Source organism: Aulostomus chinensis, chromosome 3, assembly GCF_037954235.1.
Source record: "Aulostomus chinensis isolate RoL2024-O1b breed Wild chromosome 3, RoL_Achi_v1.0, whole genome shotgun sequence".
NCBI lineage: Eukaryota > Metazoa > Chordata > Actinopteri > Syngnathiformes > Aulostomidae > Aulostomus > Aulostomus chinensis.
In genome coordinates, this window is record NC_141322.1 from 19,895,148 (window position 1) to 19,909,514 (window position 14,367).

General features: G+C 39.8%; 2 protein-coding genes and 1 pseudogene across 6 annotated transcripts in view; 1 reads left to right on the forward strand and 2 right to left on the reverse strand.

The window, feature by feature from the left end:
* Nucleotides 1-709: 709 nt before the first annotated feature.
* On the reverse strand, nt 710-2,061 carry brk1 (BRICK1 subunit of SCAR/WAVE actin nucleating complex). Its single transcript, XM_086200776.1, has 3 exons — nt 1,896-2,061; nt 1,322-1,404; nt 710-1,213 (listed from the first exon to the last, which is right to left on the reverse strand). Exons 1-3 carry the CDS (start codon nt 2,011-2,013, stop codon nt 1,187-1,189), a joined length of 228 nt encoding a protein of 75 aa, XP_086056902.1. The 5' UTR covers nt 2,014-2,061; the 3' UTR covers nt 710-1,186.
* A 718-nt stretch (nt 2,062-2,779) lies between these two features.
* LOC147268122 (glutathione peroxidase 1-like) lies at nt 2,780-3,849 on the reverse strand (annotated as a pseudogene). Its single transcript, XR_015112302.1, has 2 exons — nt 3,581-3,849; nt 2,780-3,409 (listed from the first exon to the last, which is right to left on the reverse strand). The product of XR_015112302.1 is annotated as a glutathione peroxidase 1-like (transcript).
* Nucleotides 3,850-4,485: 636 nt separating this feature from the next.
* The window catches only part of tex264b (testis expressed 264, ER-phagy receptor b), a 36,590-nt gene continuing 26,708 nt past the window's right edge, over nt 4,486-14,367 (forward strand). For 3 of the 4 annotated variants that reach the window (XM_086199397.1, XM_086199399.1, XM_086199398.1), the window contains exons 1-2: nt 4,486-4,920; nt 10,649-10,870. In XM_086199397.1, the coding sequence (XP_086055523.1) occupies nt 4,672-4,920; nt 10,649-10,870 (471 nt within the window). In that variant the 5' untranslated portion in view covers nt 4,486-4,671. The remainder of the gene's footprint in view (nt 4,921-10,648; nt 10,871-14,367) is intronic. The other variant, XM_086199401.1, reaches the window with a different exon arrangement.

A 14,367-nucleotide genomic window follows, 5' to 3' on the forward strand; every position in this document is an offset into this window, starting at 1 on the left:
TACATGTTGCTCAGCATCCCCGTGGTGATTGACTGGCCTTATTTTATTATACTTCTTCTTTAATCAGTTTGCATCATGGCAAACAACCAACTTGACACCGCTCAGGAACTTTAGTTTCTCCTAATTCAGTGTATATAAAGTCACTGCATCGTGGTTCAACCGCATGAAGACACCTGATTGAAACAAACTTTCAACTTTTTGCTGCTGCAATACAAATCTCAATCACATCATGACTGACAGAGATCACTTTTCATTGATTCATCGTGTCTAAAGCTTCATGCCATTTAAATTAAGATAACAAGTGATGCAATTTGTTGAGACTGTTCTGATAGTTGTCTCGGTGCAATCAGTTTTGGAAACAGATATATCCTCCACTCGAGGACATACAGATTTAATTCTGAGATCAGAACTTGATGCTGCAGGTTGTGTTTATGAATTCTCTTGAACTGAAATCCAAGTTTTTCTCACTTCAGGGTTAACCAAAGATTTAACTGATCCTGCTTTCTGGAGTGCCTCTCTGCACCGCAGCTGTTTACCTGATACTAAGTTGGCTATTTCAAGAGCTTTAATGTACATATTTGCCAGGGATCATTTGAGGTAATATTCATTTGCATCCTCATGTGACTTTGCGTGCTCGATTTTCATATATTAAGCAAGACTGAGAACCGTCATCTAAATAACTGAAGCTGAAATATAACATGACACATGGTCATTGTTTATCTTTTATTGCAGTATTTCAATCTTGAAACATCACCAAACAGTTCACTGTACAAGCAGGTCCTTATTAATAAAGATTACACTATTACTTGATCAACTTGGCACACAAGAATGTTTCCGTCTCATCAACTTCTGCTGTGGTTATGACACCATTTAAAACACTGATGGTCTGACAAGTTGTGCTGATACCAGAATCAAACTTTTTCTTTTTTAAAAACAATGCTTACTGAGCTTTTTTTATTTTTGCAACAATGATGATACTTAAGCGCCTGCCAACCAAGATTGACCCAAATCCTTTACACAAATGTGGCATGAAATAAAACAACACAAAACTAAGTTATTTAATATAAAAATGGTCCACATGGTCCTAAAAAAACAGGAGTGTGGAATCCATCACACATACTCCAAAAAAATCAGGTTGTTGGGGGAGCAGGTAGCCCCAGGATGCAATGATCTTCCATGATGAGTTCTAGGTCAAGGTCTCACCTTTTGTCACCTGTAATTTCATTTATGAGAGTATAACATCGTTGCATGACTTTCAATTCAAAAACATTCAAAAAAATAAATATTGTATATTTTTGACATTATAATGCAACATACGTACTCTTGCTTCAATATATTCAATCCTCCTCTCCAACGCTGTCAGCTTCTCATTGAGGGTTGCCAAACGGGATCGACATGACATGTCTGATGGAGACAGATTACACTGTAGATGTAACATCCACTTTTCTTTCTTTTGATCACGTGTCAACGCTGTTAATTCCGTTACACAAAGTGACAAACATATAGGTTGTCACTGCTAAGAGAACATCGTTCAATTTCTAAAGTAACGCTTTTACTAAACATAGCGTCACGGACAGAATAGCAGGCTAGCATTAGCAGCAGTTTCTGTAGTCTAACAACGATGGTGTCTCGGCTCTAGTGTTCCTTTTTTTAACAATAAATGCAGTGTTGTGACGTGGTCCGTCAGGGGATATTACCTGACAACCTGAACAAAGTGTACTGCAGCTTGACATTACCTTCCATAATATAACAATAGCAGCTACAGCTAAATGCTAACTGGGAGTGGCCAGAGACAGAATCAACATCTGACTAGCGGTAGCACGATAGCTAGCTAGCGCTATCAACGTAAACGAACAAGTTATTAAATAACTGCAACGTTGAAAGCTGATTCTTACCAAAAGAGTTAAGAAAGTCGGCGATTTTTTTGATGCTGCTTGTAATTACTTCTATATACTCCCGATTCGCCCAATCTTGGTGAATCTCTCTCTGCACTGGGTCTTCCTGGCCGGCCATGTTGGACGTGTAGCTGCTTCTGGTTGCGTCCGACAAAGTTGCTCTGCGCTAGAGCAGGAAACACACTGTAGACGAGCATCATTATTACCATTATTATTAGGGCCTGAGCCTGAAGGTACTTCAGGCGAAGAGCCTATTATGTTTGTTTAAATTATTATTATTAATAATAATATTATTAATAATATTATCATTATTATTATTAATAATAGTAATAATAATAATAATAGCTCTACCCAAAACTTGGAAAAACAATCCCTAATTTTAGAAAACGTTTTACACATATTACAAAGTATTCTCAATTTCATGAAATTAGCTCACACTCGATTAATTTCAGGGTGTTATCAACTTGACATTACTTTATTTAAAAAATGAAACATAGTCCGTTTGAGACGTTTAACGTGCTCAGTTGACTTGAAGTTTGCTGGAATGATTTGTCATTCAATGCCACAAAGGATGTTAAGATTCAGATGATTTAAAATGTTCACTGTGTCTTCATTTCTGAATTACTACTACTACGAATTACTAATCCAGTTGATGGCGGTTGCATAGCAACACACCAAATTGCTGAAGATGAGTTCTAATTTGACTTTGTGTTACTCTGCAGGAAGACATGCCAGTAAATTCTTTTCTTAAAGCTTTGGTCTAGCTCATATTGACAAGCAGATATATTATTTCCAGTACCCCATGAGGTACCAACATTTTCCACAACAATATTCAAAATATCTGTGTATTTTATGTAGTATATAATTGACAGGAACACTTCATATGACATTAAAAGGTTTATTCTTCCCACTGGATATATTTGTGATAGCCTACACAGTGGCAGAGTCAGGCATCTTACATCTTCATCAGAAACTCCCCACACAAAATGGTTTCAAGGAGTCACATCACTGAGTAAAAGGCTAAACAGCCATAGTGTACTGCACAAATATCACATTTGAGGAGTGTACGTTAACTGTAAAGATGTGGCACTTTTGATAATTTTTCTCGAAGCTGGTTGTAGCTGATATCTCACATCTGTTAGGGAGTGTCACTGCAGCACTCTTTACTTGACTTTTTTAAGTAGCTCTTTAATATCTGCCTCAAGATCAATAGTGAGGAATTTTTTGCTGTAGCGCTTATAGGGTTCCCCATCAGGACTGACCAGGAACTTTTCAAAATTCCAGGACACATCACTTCTACTGACAGGGCTCCAGATGATGAACTTTGGATCTGACATGAGAGTTATGGCATCGTCACAGGGGAACGGGAGCTTCTCCTTCAGATAGACAAACAAGGAGTGGGCATCCTTTCCATTCACATCCACTTTCTCCAGAAGCTGGAACTTTGGTTCAAAGCCGTTCCCTGGACGGACATACTTCAGAGACCTTAGAATTTCATCATTTTTGCCATTCTCCTGTGATATGAACAGAAACATGAAATAAATAACAGCTGGTTATCCACCAGGGATTGAATAAGTACATAACCATCAATTAATTTACATCCACACTTCAAGCTTCAACATTATTTCTCTATACATTATTTTGATTTAATACAATTATGAAGCTTAAAAACAATCGTAGTTTACCTGATGTCCAAATTGATTGCAGGGCACCCCCAGAATAACGAGTCCCTTGTCGGAGTACCGGGAGTGCAGCTCGTTCATCTGAGTGTAATCCCTGATGGTTGTTCCTCAAAGAGACGCCACATTTTCAATTAACACCACTTTGCCTTTCAGTGCAGAGAAACTGAAGGTTTCTCCAGACAGCAATTTAGCTGTCAGGTCGTGAAACTGTTTCGCAGCCATAGTCATGGATTTCACGCGCACGACTTGTTGACAGTAGAAAAAATGAGGCGTTTATCTTTATTTAACAAGGAGGTCAAGAACCCCCCCCCCCCCGTGTTTGGGGCGTGTTAGAGAACACAACACAACACAACACAACACAACACAACACAACACACGCAGAGGTTACACTGAAATATTACAATTTAAACATGGATTCAATTCACTTCAATCAAGATAGACCAACAAATAAAGAACAAAACAAAACAGGTTTTGTTCATTTAAGCATTTAGCAGTTAGCAAGGGCCCCTGTAACTCGTTACATCTGTGTTTAGATAAAGATGTATTCACATATGTGGTTAAAAAAGATTCTCACAGCTGAGAAAATTTACTTTTTTTCATGGCAACTTATTTACTTCACTTGGATGCTCTGCAGTGTCGTACGAACATAAACTTCAAATCAGATTCAGTTACAAACATAAACATTTCCATAAATATCTACCACAATAGGCGACATTGACAGTAATTTCCGAAACGGAAAAAAAACATAAATATGAATATTATAAGATTAAATAGTAGATATCAATATACATATATGTCAAATAATTTAATGTATTTTGCCAGTCGGAGCAACTCTGCCTTTCATTCAATAATCTTTTATATTTGGTGAAAATATAAACCCCATTTGTCGGCACAAATGGTACGTTCCAGGAAGTCCCGTTCAATGTGCGATCCACTTGACGGTGAAGTGAATCAATTCAAAGTTCTGGTCGCGTTTGCAAACCTTAAAAAACAATTGTAGTTTCTCATGAACAAAATGTCAGTCGGTCACAGGTACTGTTACTGTATTTAGCGTGTGAATGTTGATCGATCGAACCGCCTGTCATTGAGCTATCATGCTAGAGTGGCTGAGTGTGTGTGTGGTCATTAGCTTGTTCTGCAGTCTAGTAGCGGGTTACATGTTGTATTCGGGACTCCGCTCAGACATTATCATACTCACCGGCTCTCCTCCTGTAAGGAAGATCACATTCGCTTATAAATTCAAAGAAGGACCGTACAATAACTGTGGACAACTTTTTAAGGAGTCTATAACTATTGGACCAAAGCTTTCATGCATCGGAATATTTTATGACGATCCTAAAAAGGTAAATAAACATGCTTCGATATTTTCAGAAAAATGGATTTTTTTCTTCAAATATGTTTGTAGCACTTTATTAATCGATGTAGTGTAGAAACGAGCAAGGTTGTGTTGGTGGCCGCTAGATGGCGACAATGTCATTCTCTTAGTGGTTCAGTCTGAAGTTTAGTCAACACAATCATTTCAACGATACGATGACGTGTAAAAAGTAAAATGTTTTTTTGAAAAAAAAAAAGGATAGTCAGTTTAGTGACATCTCACATTGTCTTGACATGTAGCCTTGTCTGTTCAGAAGCTGGGAAACCATTTGGCTGTGATTGTTTTGTTTTCCTCTTGAGCTCAAAATGACCTGGGCCTCAGGCTAAGGTGTCTTATGTGTCGGCTCTTTAAGTCCATTTTGAGGTTACAGAGCTTAACTCGGGTTCCTTGGAACTACAAAATGGTTTAACTTCAATATCCCCAGATAGAAGAGTCCTCATTGTGTGTGTTAACTTGAACTAGGATTTTGTTATTTGTTGTATGTTGGCCACATTGACATATGAATGAAAATAACAAGATAATTGAATAATTTTAAGGTTTTATATTAATGTAATAACAGTAGAAAAAATTACATTTGGAAATATTGTTTAAATGAACTCAGGTGAAACTAGAATTCATATTAACAAAGTTAATTTGAAACTATTCACTATGTGGGTTGAGTTATGCATCCTACTGAAATCAAGCGCACCTCATTAAATATCGGCCACGTAAAAGGTCACATCAGGGTGAAAGAATGTTTAAATTCCATCACTTTTCATGGGTCTGAAGCTCCTGTTGTCTACTTTATTGCCAAACCATAATACTATGAACACAATTAGTCAGTTGGAGGTTTCTGTAAGAAGCTTTCTTCTGTTCCCACTGCTCTTTTTGTATGCTCATCCATTCTGAAATTACAGCGTCTGCAAGCTGCAGGAAATAATATCTTTTGGAACAAATCCCAATACCTAATCCTGCTCACTCTCTCTTGGGTTTCCAAAATCTTATGGGGCTAGTTCCTACTATCGAAAATGAGTCCAGCATAGTTTTTTTAATAGGCTGTAGCCAAACAGATCGAGAAGGAATGAAATGAGGAGTAGCGCCTTGAATTGGTAAAGGAATATAGCTGCTGCACTGCAGAGGGCCTGGAATATCAAGTAATGAGAATGAGAAACAGAGACCTGTAATCTTTAGATACAAACATCTACTGGCAGGTGAGGTAAAAATGCGCGTAGAATAGTGAAGACACCGCCAAGCAACATGGAAACACAATAATAAAAAGCACTGTTCCCTGGGACTTCAATGAAATATGATATCATCTGTCAATTGTACTGTCAAAATAAGGTTCAGTAAAATATGTTTATAGAGTGGAATAAATGCAAAGATGAATCAGTTAATTGATGGAAAATCAGCACGAGTTTCCATCATAATCATTGAAGACATTTATGAAGAGACAAATAGACCAAAGTTAGAGACAAATAAGTAACGTAAGGACTACGTACCTCCACAAAGGGGAACTTTCAGCTCCTGGTATTTTCCTGCTCGGGTTCTAAATCAAAGTCCCTGCATGTCACTGTGTGTGGCTGTTCCATGGGACAAGCTTAGTGGAACCTGGTCATATTTGGATTATTTTCCATTAAGGAACAGAATAATGTGAACACTGTGGTGCGGCTATCATCTGTGCCCCCTAGGTGGCACTAGAGTATCAACAAATCCGATATACAGTGTTTATCTGAATATCACTTGAAACAAAGTAAAGAGTGCACATTTTATGTAAAACAATTTCTTTACTACATCAGGCTTACTTCCTATAAAGTCTGTGTGGCACTATGACTTAAATTCAGCACATAGATGTCTTCAGACTGGGAGTCTCATCAGACATGAGAAATTTGGGAAAGACAGGACCGTGTGATGTGCGGTTAAAACAGATTTTATTTATTAACAGTCAGTCTTCACAGTAACCCAGCACCAAGATCTTATGGTGTTTCTGAACAAATGTGAGCTGGATCCGGTCCACCCACTAGGAGTGCATCCAAATGAAAAAAAGCACACATCGTTTTCCTGTTGCCCTCAGGTGGCGCTATGACTGATCTGCCCCCAAACTTATTGGGTTCTTCCTCGACTTCTCTGCCATTTTGGTGAAAATCGGCCTCGTAGTTTATGTGAAATCTTGCAGACGACAGACAAATGCCACAGGAAACATCGCCTGCTTGGTGGAGGGAATACGTCAGCAGGATGAAAGACATGAACAGTCGATATCTTGCATCAAAATTGTTAATGAAGCTTTCTTCTATATTACACACCCCTACTTTAGAACACACACTGCATGTGGAAGAAACTATAAAAAGATCCAAACCAAATGTCGAACCAGGACTATTGAGGTACTGTGTCAAGAGTAATGTGATATTCAACCTTGTCAGTATCACTCAGCTCTGTTATTGCAGTTTCCAATGATCCTGAGTCTCTGAGATGTTCTCCTGTCTACTATAATCAACAGTATTGACTTGAGTGGCATTTTCCAACCTGCCATCGCCTGATGCACAACTATATAGACTGAATTCACGAATAGACTGCTCGTCTGTGCTCTGCCCATAACACTTAATACTTGCTGTCTTCTTGCCGACAATTACGCTAGCAGTGGGTGCTAATTCTTCAGCACAGTCACAGCCAAGCCCCAATTTATGTGAAAATAATTGGTGTACTGATCTCAGCTCATTAGTGTCCGAGCCTCTGGATGCTATTCAGTCCCTGTGTCAGGAACCCCTGAGAGTGCTCTCAAATAGGAGAGCTGGTATTTGGTGTCTAAATGGTGAGGGTCTATCCATTGATATTTGCAGTGAGAAGTATTTTCCTGAAGTGCAGCTGACGGAGGATAAGTGTCAGCTCTGCTAGTCTCGTCCTCCTGTTCTTGTTTTTCTCACTTTTACCTCCTTTAATCACTTCCTCTGGAGAAACAAAAGATTTCAACAAGGACTTGAGTTGGTCCCAAGATGGTTGCCATGGATACAGGGCTGGAGCAACTCTGGCTGTTCTTTCAAACACACATATTCTGGGGCCCACTCACATAAAACATCTACTCCATAAGCTCCTTTGTTTCAGTTTCAAAACGAGGTATCCCCGCCGCCGCCACCGCCCCAACCTCAACCCAGTGTGCTCACTTGACTCTCACTTGTGCTCTACTCTGCATCTCTCTTCTCCTCATCTGTGTCCAGTTTTGACAGTCTGAGGGGGTTTTCTGGGTGGATATAGTTTTCTGTCAAGGCTGATACTAATATCCTATGTTCCCAGTACGCGACCAGGGTCAGGGTTGTGACTGTAATTGTCTAAATAACATGACAATGACAAGTAGAGGGTGGGTGAGCCGACCCATCTGCCCATCTTCAGGGACCCATGTTTAGGTCACAGCATGATGAAAGCTGTGGTATGGCAGCTGGAGGAAGGGCTGGCCAGGAAATGCGCATCAGGCTGATTGGTAGTCTTTGTGGAGAGTGATGAAATACGAGAAAATCTCTTTAATTCTTGCCCTTTCAGAAAGTCACATTGTAATGGTTTAAATGTTAGCCTTGTTGAATTCAAGTTTGAATGGAAAAAAAAAACAATAACTTTGCATGCTGGTGACGATTCGCTTTTTTACATTACCAAAGTAAAATCAGTCCATCTACAACACAAAGACATGGTTCCTTTCGTGGAATTTCAGTACTTTTTGCTTCAGATGTGACGTGGCTGTTTTAAAGAAACATCAGAAGGCCGCACGCCGACCTCTTGATCATGGTCTGTTTAAAAGAGCTGGACATACCTTCTGGGTCTGAAAAGTGAGGCCAATGAAGAAATTCTTCAAAGCTGTATTGTAACTCATGGCCAGCAGGGGGCAACGCCAATGGCTGCGAAACATGATAACAGACTAAAACTTGGTTTATTACCTCAGTAAATCCTTTCCACATGAGTTTGTCGATTGCTAATATAGAGCCTTCAAGTTCAGTACATTGTGATGTTCACTTTGTAAATTATAATTCTGCTAAGAGGAAAATAGGCTAAATCTGTGGATTTTAGAGTGGGACAACTGTGTGATTGACATTTTACTTCCATGGTGATGTGTGTAGTTACACTGGCTACGTCCAGTTATAATACACACTCTATGGACTTGAACATAAGGATGTAGTTGATGAAATGAGTCAAAAGATAGGTAATATTACGAGGTTATTCCGGAATGTGACGTGGGTCGAGCCGTAGATCCTGGATCCTAGACTGTTGGGGGCCACTGGCAGGATATAACCATTGTGTTACTTCTGGACATGATTCATATGAATCAAATTATCAAAAGAAGAATGTTTCTGCTTCCAGAGGAAAACTCAGGACCATTTTCTGTCTCTGAACCGCACAGACACACGTGCATGTGGGTGGGAAGACAGGTGAAGTTGTGTGTCCTGCTTACTGCGCTCGTGCCTTGTTTAGTTGGTCAGGTACACCTCCTTTTGTTGGCGGGGTGGGGGGGTGGGTGATCCTCCCATAACTGCATGTTCCATGTGGAGTTCCCCACCATCAGGTGAAAAGATGCAAAGAGGAAGCATTAGGCAACGGTAGATTGGGAGGAGTAATGACCAGGACAGTAATTGGGAGGAGGAAAAAAGGGGGGGGTTACAAAAACAAGGATATGAAAAACCCAATGATAAAAATTGTTGGAAGTATTTACCACAAAATTAACATATCTTTTACTTCTGTAAGCTTTGCTGAAGCCGGTTTCTGTTCTTGACTCTTGTGACAATATCATTGATTTGGAGCGGTGTTTATTTGGGGATTGTAGACGCTGTTTATAATCTCTATGAGACTATCATTAAATTTACCCTTAATGATTTACACTCTGCATGCATATTTCTATTGCAGAAACCAGTTCTAACATTGTAAATCCAGGGATCCTGGATGTGCACGGAGAGAGAGAGAGCGTAATTCAGATACAATGGCGGTCATTGCCTCATGTTGACCAGAATGCCATTACATTTAAGAAAAATCAGCATAGAGTTCATCCACCGGGGGAGGAGATATAAATGGGGACATTTAATATAGGCTTGGATGTTGGTTCCACGTATATTAAGTTTTATTTTCTCATTACCTGCCTCAAATGAAATACAGTCCGATTGATGGTGCAGCTGAAAACGAACTGTCTATCAAGGAAAAAAAGTATTTTTGTATATCTGTGTGTAAAAATGTGCCTGGTCTGCAGTGTGAAATTCACCCCTCTCCTCATCACGCATGCTGTGCGTTGGGAGAAGAAAGAAGAAAACGTGCAGTCGCAGACACGTTGGCGGTGCTTGAAGCGTAGCATTGATAGGTTCCTCAACAAACTGGACCATTCCAGCTTATTTATGACACGAGCTTTCAGTGAGCACAGTGGGGAGAAAGTCCTGCATGTCCCAAGAGTGTTCACTTGTATAGTTTCTCCTTTTTTTCTCCGCCTTTTCTTAATTGGCACCGGGGTACTGAGAGTGGAGGAAGGAGCAATAATTACTGTACTATCAAATCCTGCCATTAGAGCTCTAATTAATGAGCGTTTTTCCTCTTAAAAATATGGCACCTGGCTGACAACACAGCAGATATCTTTTTTTTCTGAGGAAAAACTCAAATTTGGGTCGATGTATTTAATTTTTGCTGTCTACCTGCCTGTTATTGATTCATTTTCCCTCATCTGCTTGTATTTATTTCTTCTACTTGATCCTTGTTCCTAGGTGCCCAGGCCCCAGTGCCGCTGTGCTGTCGGCAGTATTCTAAGTGAGGGGGAAGACACTGCTGATGAGGAGCTTCTTAAGCGCTATGAGACATCTGGTTTTAATGTCTTTTCCTTCCCTGAAGTCACACACGTGGTCACTACCTCGTTCCCCCACAGGACATTTTTCTCGATCCTCCTGGGAATAAGACGAGTCTACCCACGGCTAGAGAACTACATCAAGGTATTCTAGATTTGGACCTGCATTTTATATGGAACTGCATCCCAAGTTTTTGCATTATTTGCTTTAGTCACATGATGCATTTACTTTCGTTCTACAAACCTAAATAGGCCCCCTCTATCATATCGCAAAAAATGTTTTGCACGTCAAGCAGCAAACAGCATTTTTTTAGCTTAAACAGTCCCAACTTCGTATAACTTGTGATTAACAGAATGATTCCGCTTTCATTCCTCCTCCCAGCTCCCAACACCTGCTCCTGCATTTAATTTGAACTCACCAGGCATGAAACTCCTGTTTGCTTGAAGTACTGCTTTCAGGTACTAGACGCTAGCTCGAAATTCTCACTACAGACATCAGGACCAAAAGCTGTTAAAAGAGGAGAAGAGAAAGAGTCACTCAGTCAGCGTAACGCTTGCTGTCAGCAACTGCATTTTAACACATCGACAGTCACTTTAATGAGATCAATCATACAATGATGGATGTCACGGGAGAATCACTTTTCTTCTTTTTTCTTTTTTTGTACCTCGTGAAAGACATTGTGTGCCTCTCTGTTCTAATCTTCTCCTCAAAATCAGTTGTTTCACTGTAAATGATGATGTTACAGTGTAGTACTCCACTAATGCGCATATCAACAAATGTGAGTGAATCAGCGTCCCTTAATTTCTCATTTGTATCAACAGAGGCCACAGCTGCTGCTCAGCAAAACTACATAACGCTGCTTGAAGGGTAGACCAGCTACAACATGTGGTCCTTGTCCGAATGAGTGGGACAGAACTGAATGTTCCGCAGGAACTAAACAGAATCACTATATCACTAAATCACTGTTCTTACTGTCAGTAGTTTGTTGTTACTTTGGGGTATTTTAGAATAAAAGACAAAGTAATTGCAATGCAGTTATTATTCAAGGTATATGATGTGGTGGCTATTTGGAACAGGACAGCAGGAGCGATGAGACAGCAGTAATAGAAATCTGTGCCTTTTCTCATCATCTGGAATATTTAAACCCGACGTGTGTATTAAAAACAGCAACTGATGTGAGTGGAGTAGTGCTGAAGTCTCATGATTTATGCATCTGGTATTCATGAACATTTTCCATGCAATTAAGCTGAAAACGTGTGCAGCTCTGGCCAGTGTGCACTCCAGGGCTTTCTGTAAGGTTGACAGGTATGTTCTTCATATTTTTTACTAAAGCAGCTTATTTCCAGATTCTGTGAGTTGAATACTTATACATTGCATACATCCTCTGTGTTCTACTTTCCTTTCATATAATGAACACCAACCAATGACTGCACCAAGACCAGCTCATTTATGATTAATTGATTGATTACTGATTGAAGATAATCAGGGCAGAGAACAAAATTCCTTTTTAGTTATTGGCCGAGATTGGAACTCAGATTTTCTTCCTACCTCCGCCAAGGGGGTAATAATTATAATAATAATGATATATAATATTAATTTTTGAATAACATAATAATAATTTCAGTGTTGTTTTTCTTTTAGCGGGATGATACAAAAAAATATGAGGCAGAATTTTGACACAAGTCAGTCGAGCGGCAAGCCAAGGAGGAGCTCCTTCATTTTTGGTTGAACATGGAGAAAAGTGTCTCTTTCTCGGGGGTCTGGCTGAGATTGCTTTGGCGGAGGAAGGAGCTCTCTGAGAGCTCTCTAGTTGCATTTGATTTTGATTTGCATCCCATCGTTTGTCTTATCAGCAATCTGATGAGCTAGATCATGTGTGTGAGGGCCACACATCAAATATTCCAAGGCTTTTCTGTTTTTTTATTTTAATTGGGGCTGAGGCAAGGTCCCGGGCACAATACACACCGGCCATCTCCAGCATCATCCCATCCATCCACCCATCACATAGTTTTCCCGTGGGGCTTAGTATTCTCACTAAGACTCTTGGCTGCACATTGAGCAGGCACCCAAAACACTATCAAATTACTTTATAGAACACAGTATGCAGATATTTATGCTGCAAATGCTGACCTTTGAGTGTTTCCATCCTTAAATTCAAACATTTTCTGAATTTCCCATTGGAGGTGAGACTGAGTGAAGCAGTATGAGGCATAGATTTATATTTTTGAGGTGGGAAAATGGGAATTAATTTCTGCAAGCGTGTGTGTGGGGGTGACAGAATGAATCATTGTTCAGTCTGAGGTGGGCTTACGTCAAGCAAAGTCCATTAAGTATTCAGTATCCATCTACATGATCATCACATGCACGTCTGAGTCATATTGAGTTTTTTCAGGTTATATCAAATATTTTTTGTCCCCCCCCCAATCTACCGTTTCACACAAATTCTTTGCTGCATCCCATTTGGGAAGTGTGTTAGGTGTTGCTGCAAGAAAAAAACAAAACCAAAAAAAAAGATTTATTGTCAGAAAGGAGCCGGGGGACGTTGAGTGAAGCGGAAGACAAAAGAGAAGGAAAAAAAACAGACAACAATTCCAATTCTATTTTTTACTCAGTGATGAATGATCTCACTGAATGCTGCTTGAGGGTAGCTGGGAAAGTGAGTTAGTGTGATGTGCAGATACTTTTGTGGATATGGTTTAATTATGCAGCGTGCTAAAACAGGTGGCAACACCACAGGTTGTCTCAATCAGTCTTCTTGTGGTGGAGGAATGTGGGTGTGTGTCCCGGTTGACTGGATCCACCATCTGCTTGAATGCTGTTTAAAGTTGGCTGCACTCCAGGGGCACTTAGTGTGTCTGAGAGGTCAAACTCCACAGTCATTAAACTGGGCATCAGTCTCCTTCAGCAAAATTCTTACATAATATTTAGATTTTTGTTTTATTCTCACTGCATCTATATTTGAGTGTGTTCTTTGACTCTTCTCGTTTCTTAAAATGTTGGTAAGGTTTAATACTTGCCGCTTGTGTCTCTTAAGGAGAGGAAATGCACGATAAACTAATTTAGATCAGAAAATTAAGTCTGGCTGTCCAATCAGTTGAATGAGCATGACGTACCTGGGCTGAGGTACCCAACCTTGCCATCCGGTCCTGGGATGGACCCTGGAGAGATGAATTGTAAAATCATAAATATAATGACACAGATAGATAAACTGTTACCATGGCATATTATTTTCCCCCCTTTTCTTTTAGGATTTGCATTGAAACACACTGTAGTAGAGTGTAATTTAATAAAGTTACAGCAATAATATCATTGCTATGCTTGGCATTCTGCGATATTGCTTTTTTGGTCGGTGAACCCAGTTAATGTTGTTGCCATGACAGTATGCATCTATGAATTTAAGGGCCAGACTCTCTGAGAGGGCACAGAAGGAAGGATTTTGACTCAGCTGGTGACTCTGTTTTACAATAATTTGGATCACATTTAACTGAAGCAGACCAACAGTCTGTTTCTAAGTGGGTTTCTTTTGGGGAATAAAGCTTGCTGTTGGTGGCTGACACATTGAATATCCCAAGTGGTGAGACCTTTTCAAACAAGCTCATCAGCATTTAGCAGACCTGGCCTGTCATGGCAGAATGATTTCT

Coding starts and splice junctions, on each gene's coding strand:
- brk1 (XM_086200776.1), bottom strand. CDS start 2,013: ATGGCCGGCCAGGAAGACCCAGTGCAGAGAGAGATTCACCAAGATTGG. Junction 1,405..1,895: donor CGACTTTCTTAACTCTTTTG/GTAAGAATCAGC, acceptor TGTCTCCATCAG/ACATGTCATGTCGATCCCGT. Junction 1,214..1,321: donor TTGAATATATTGAAGCAAGA/GTACGTATGTTG, acceptor ATGAAATTACAG/GTGACAAAAGGTGAGACCTT.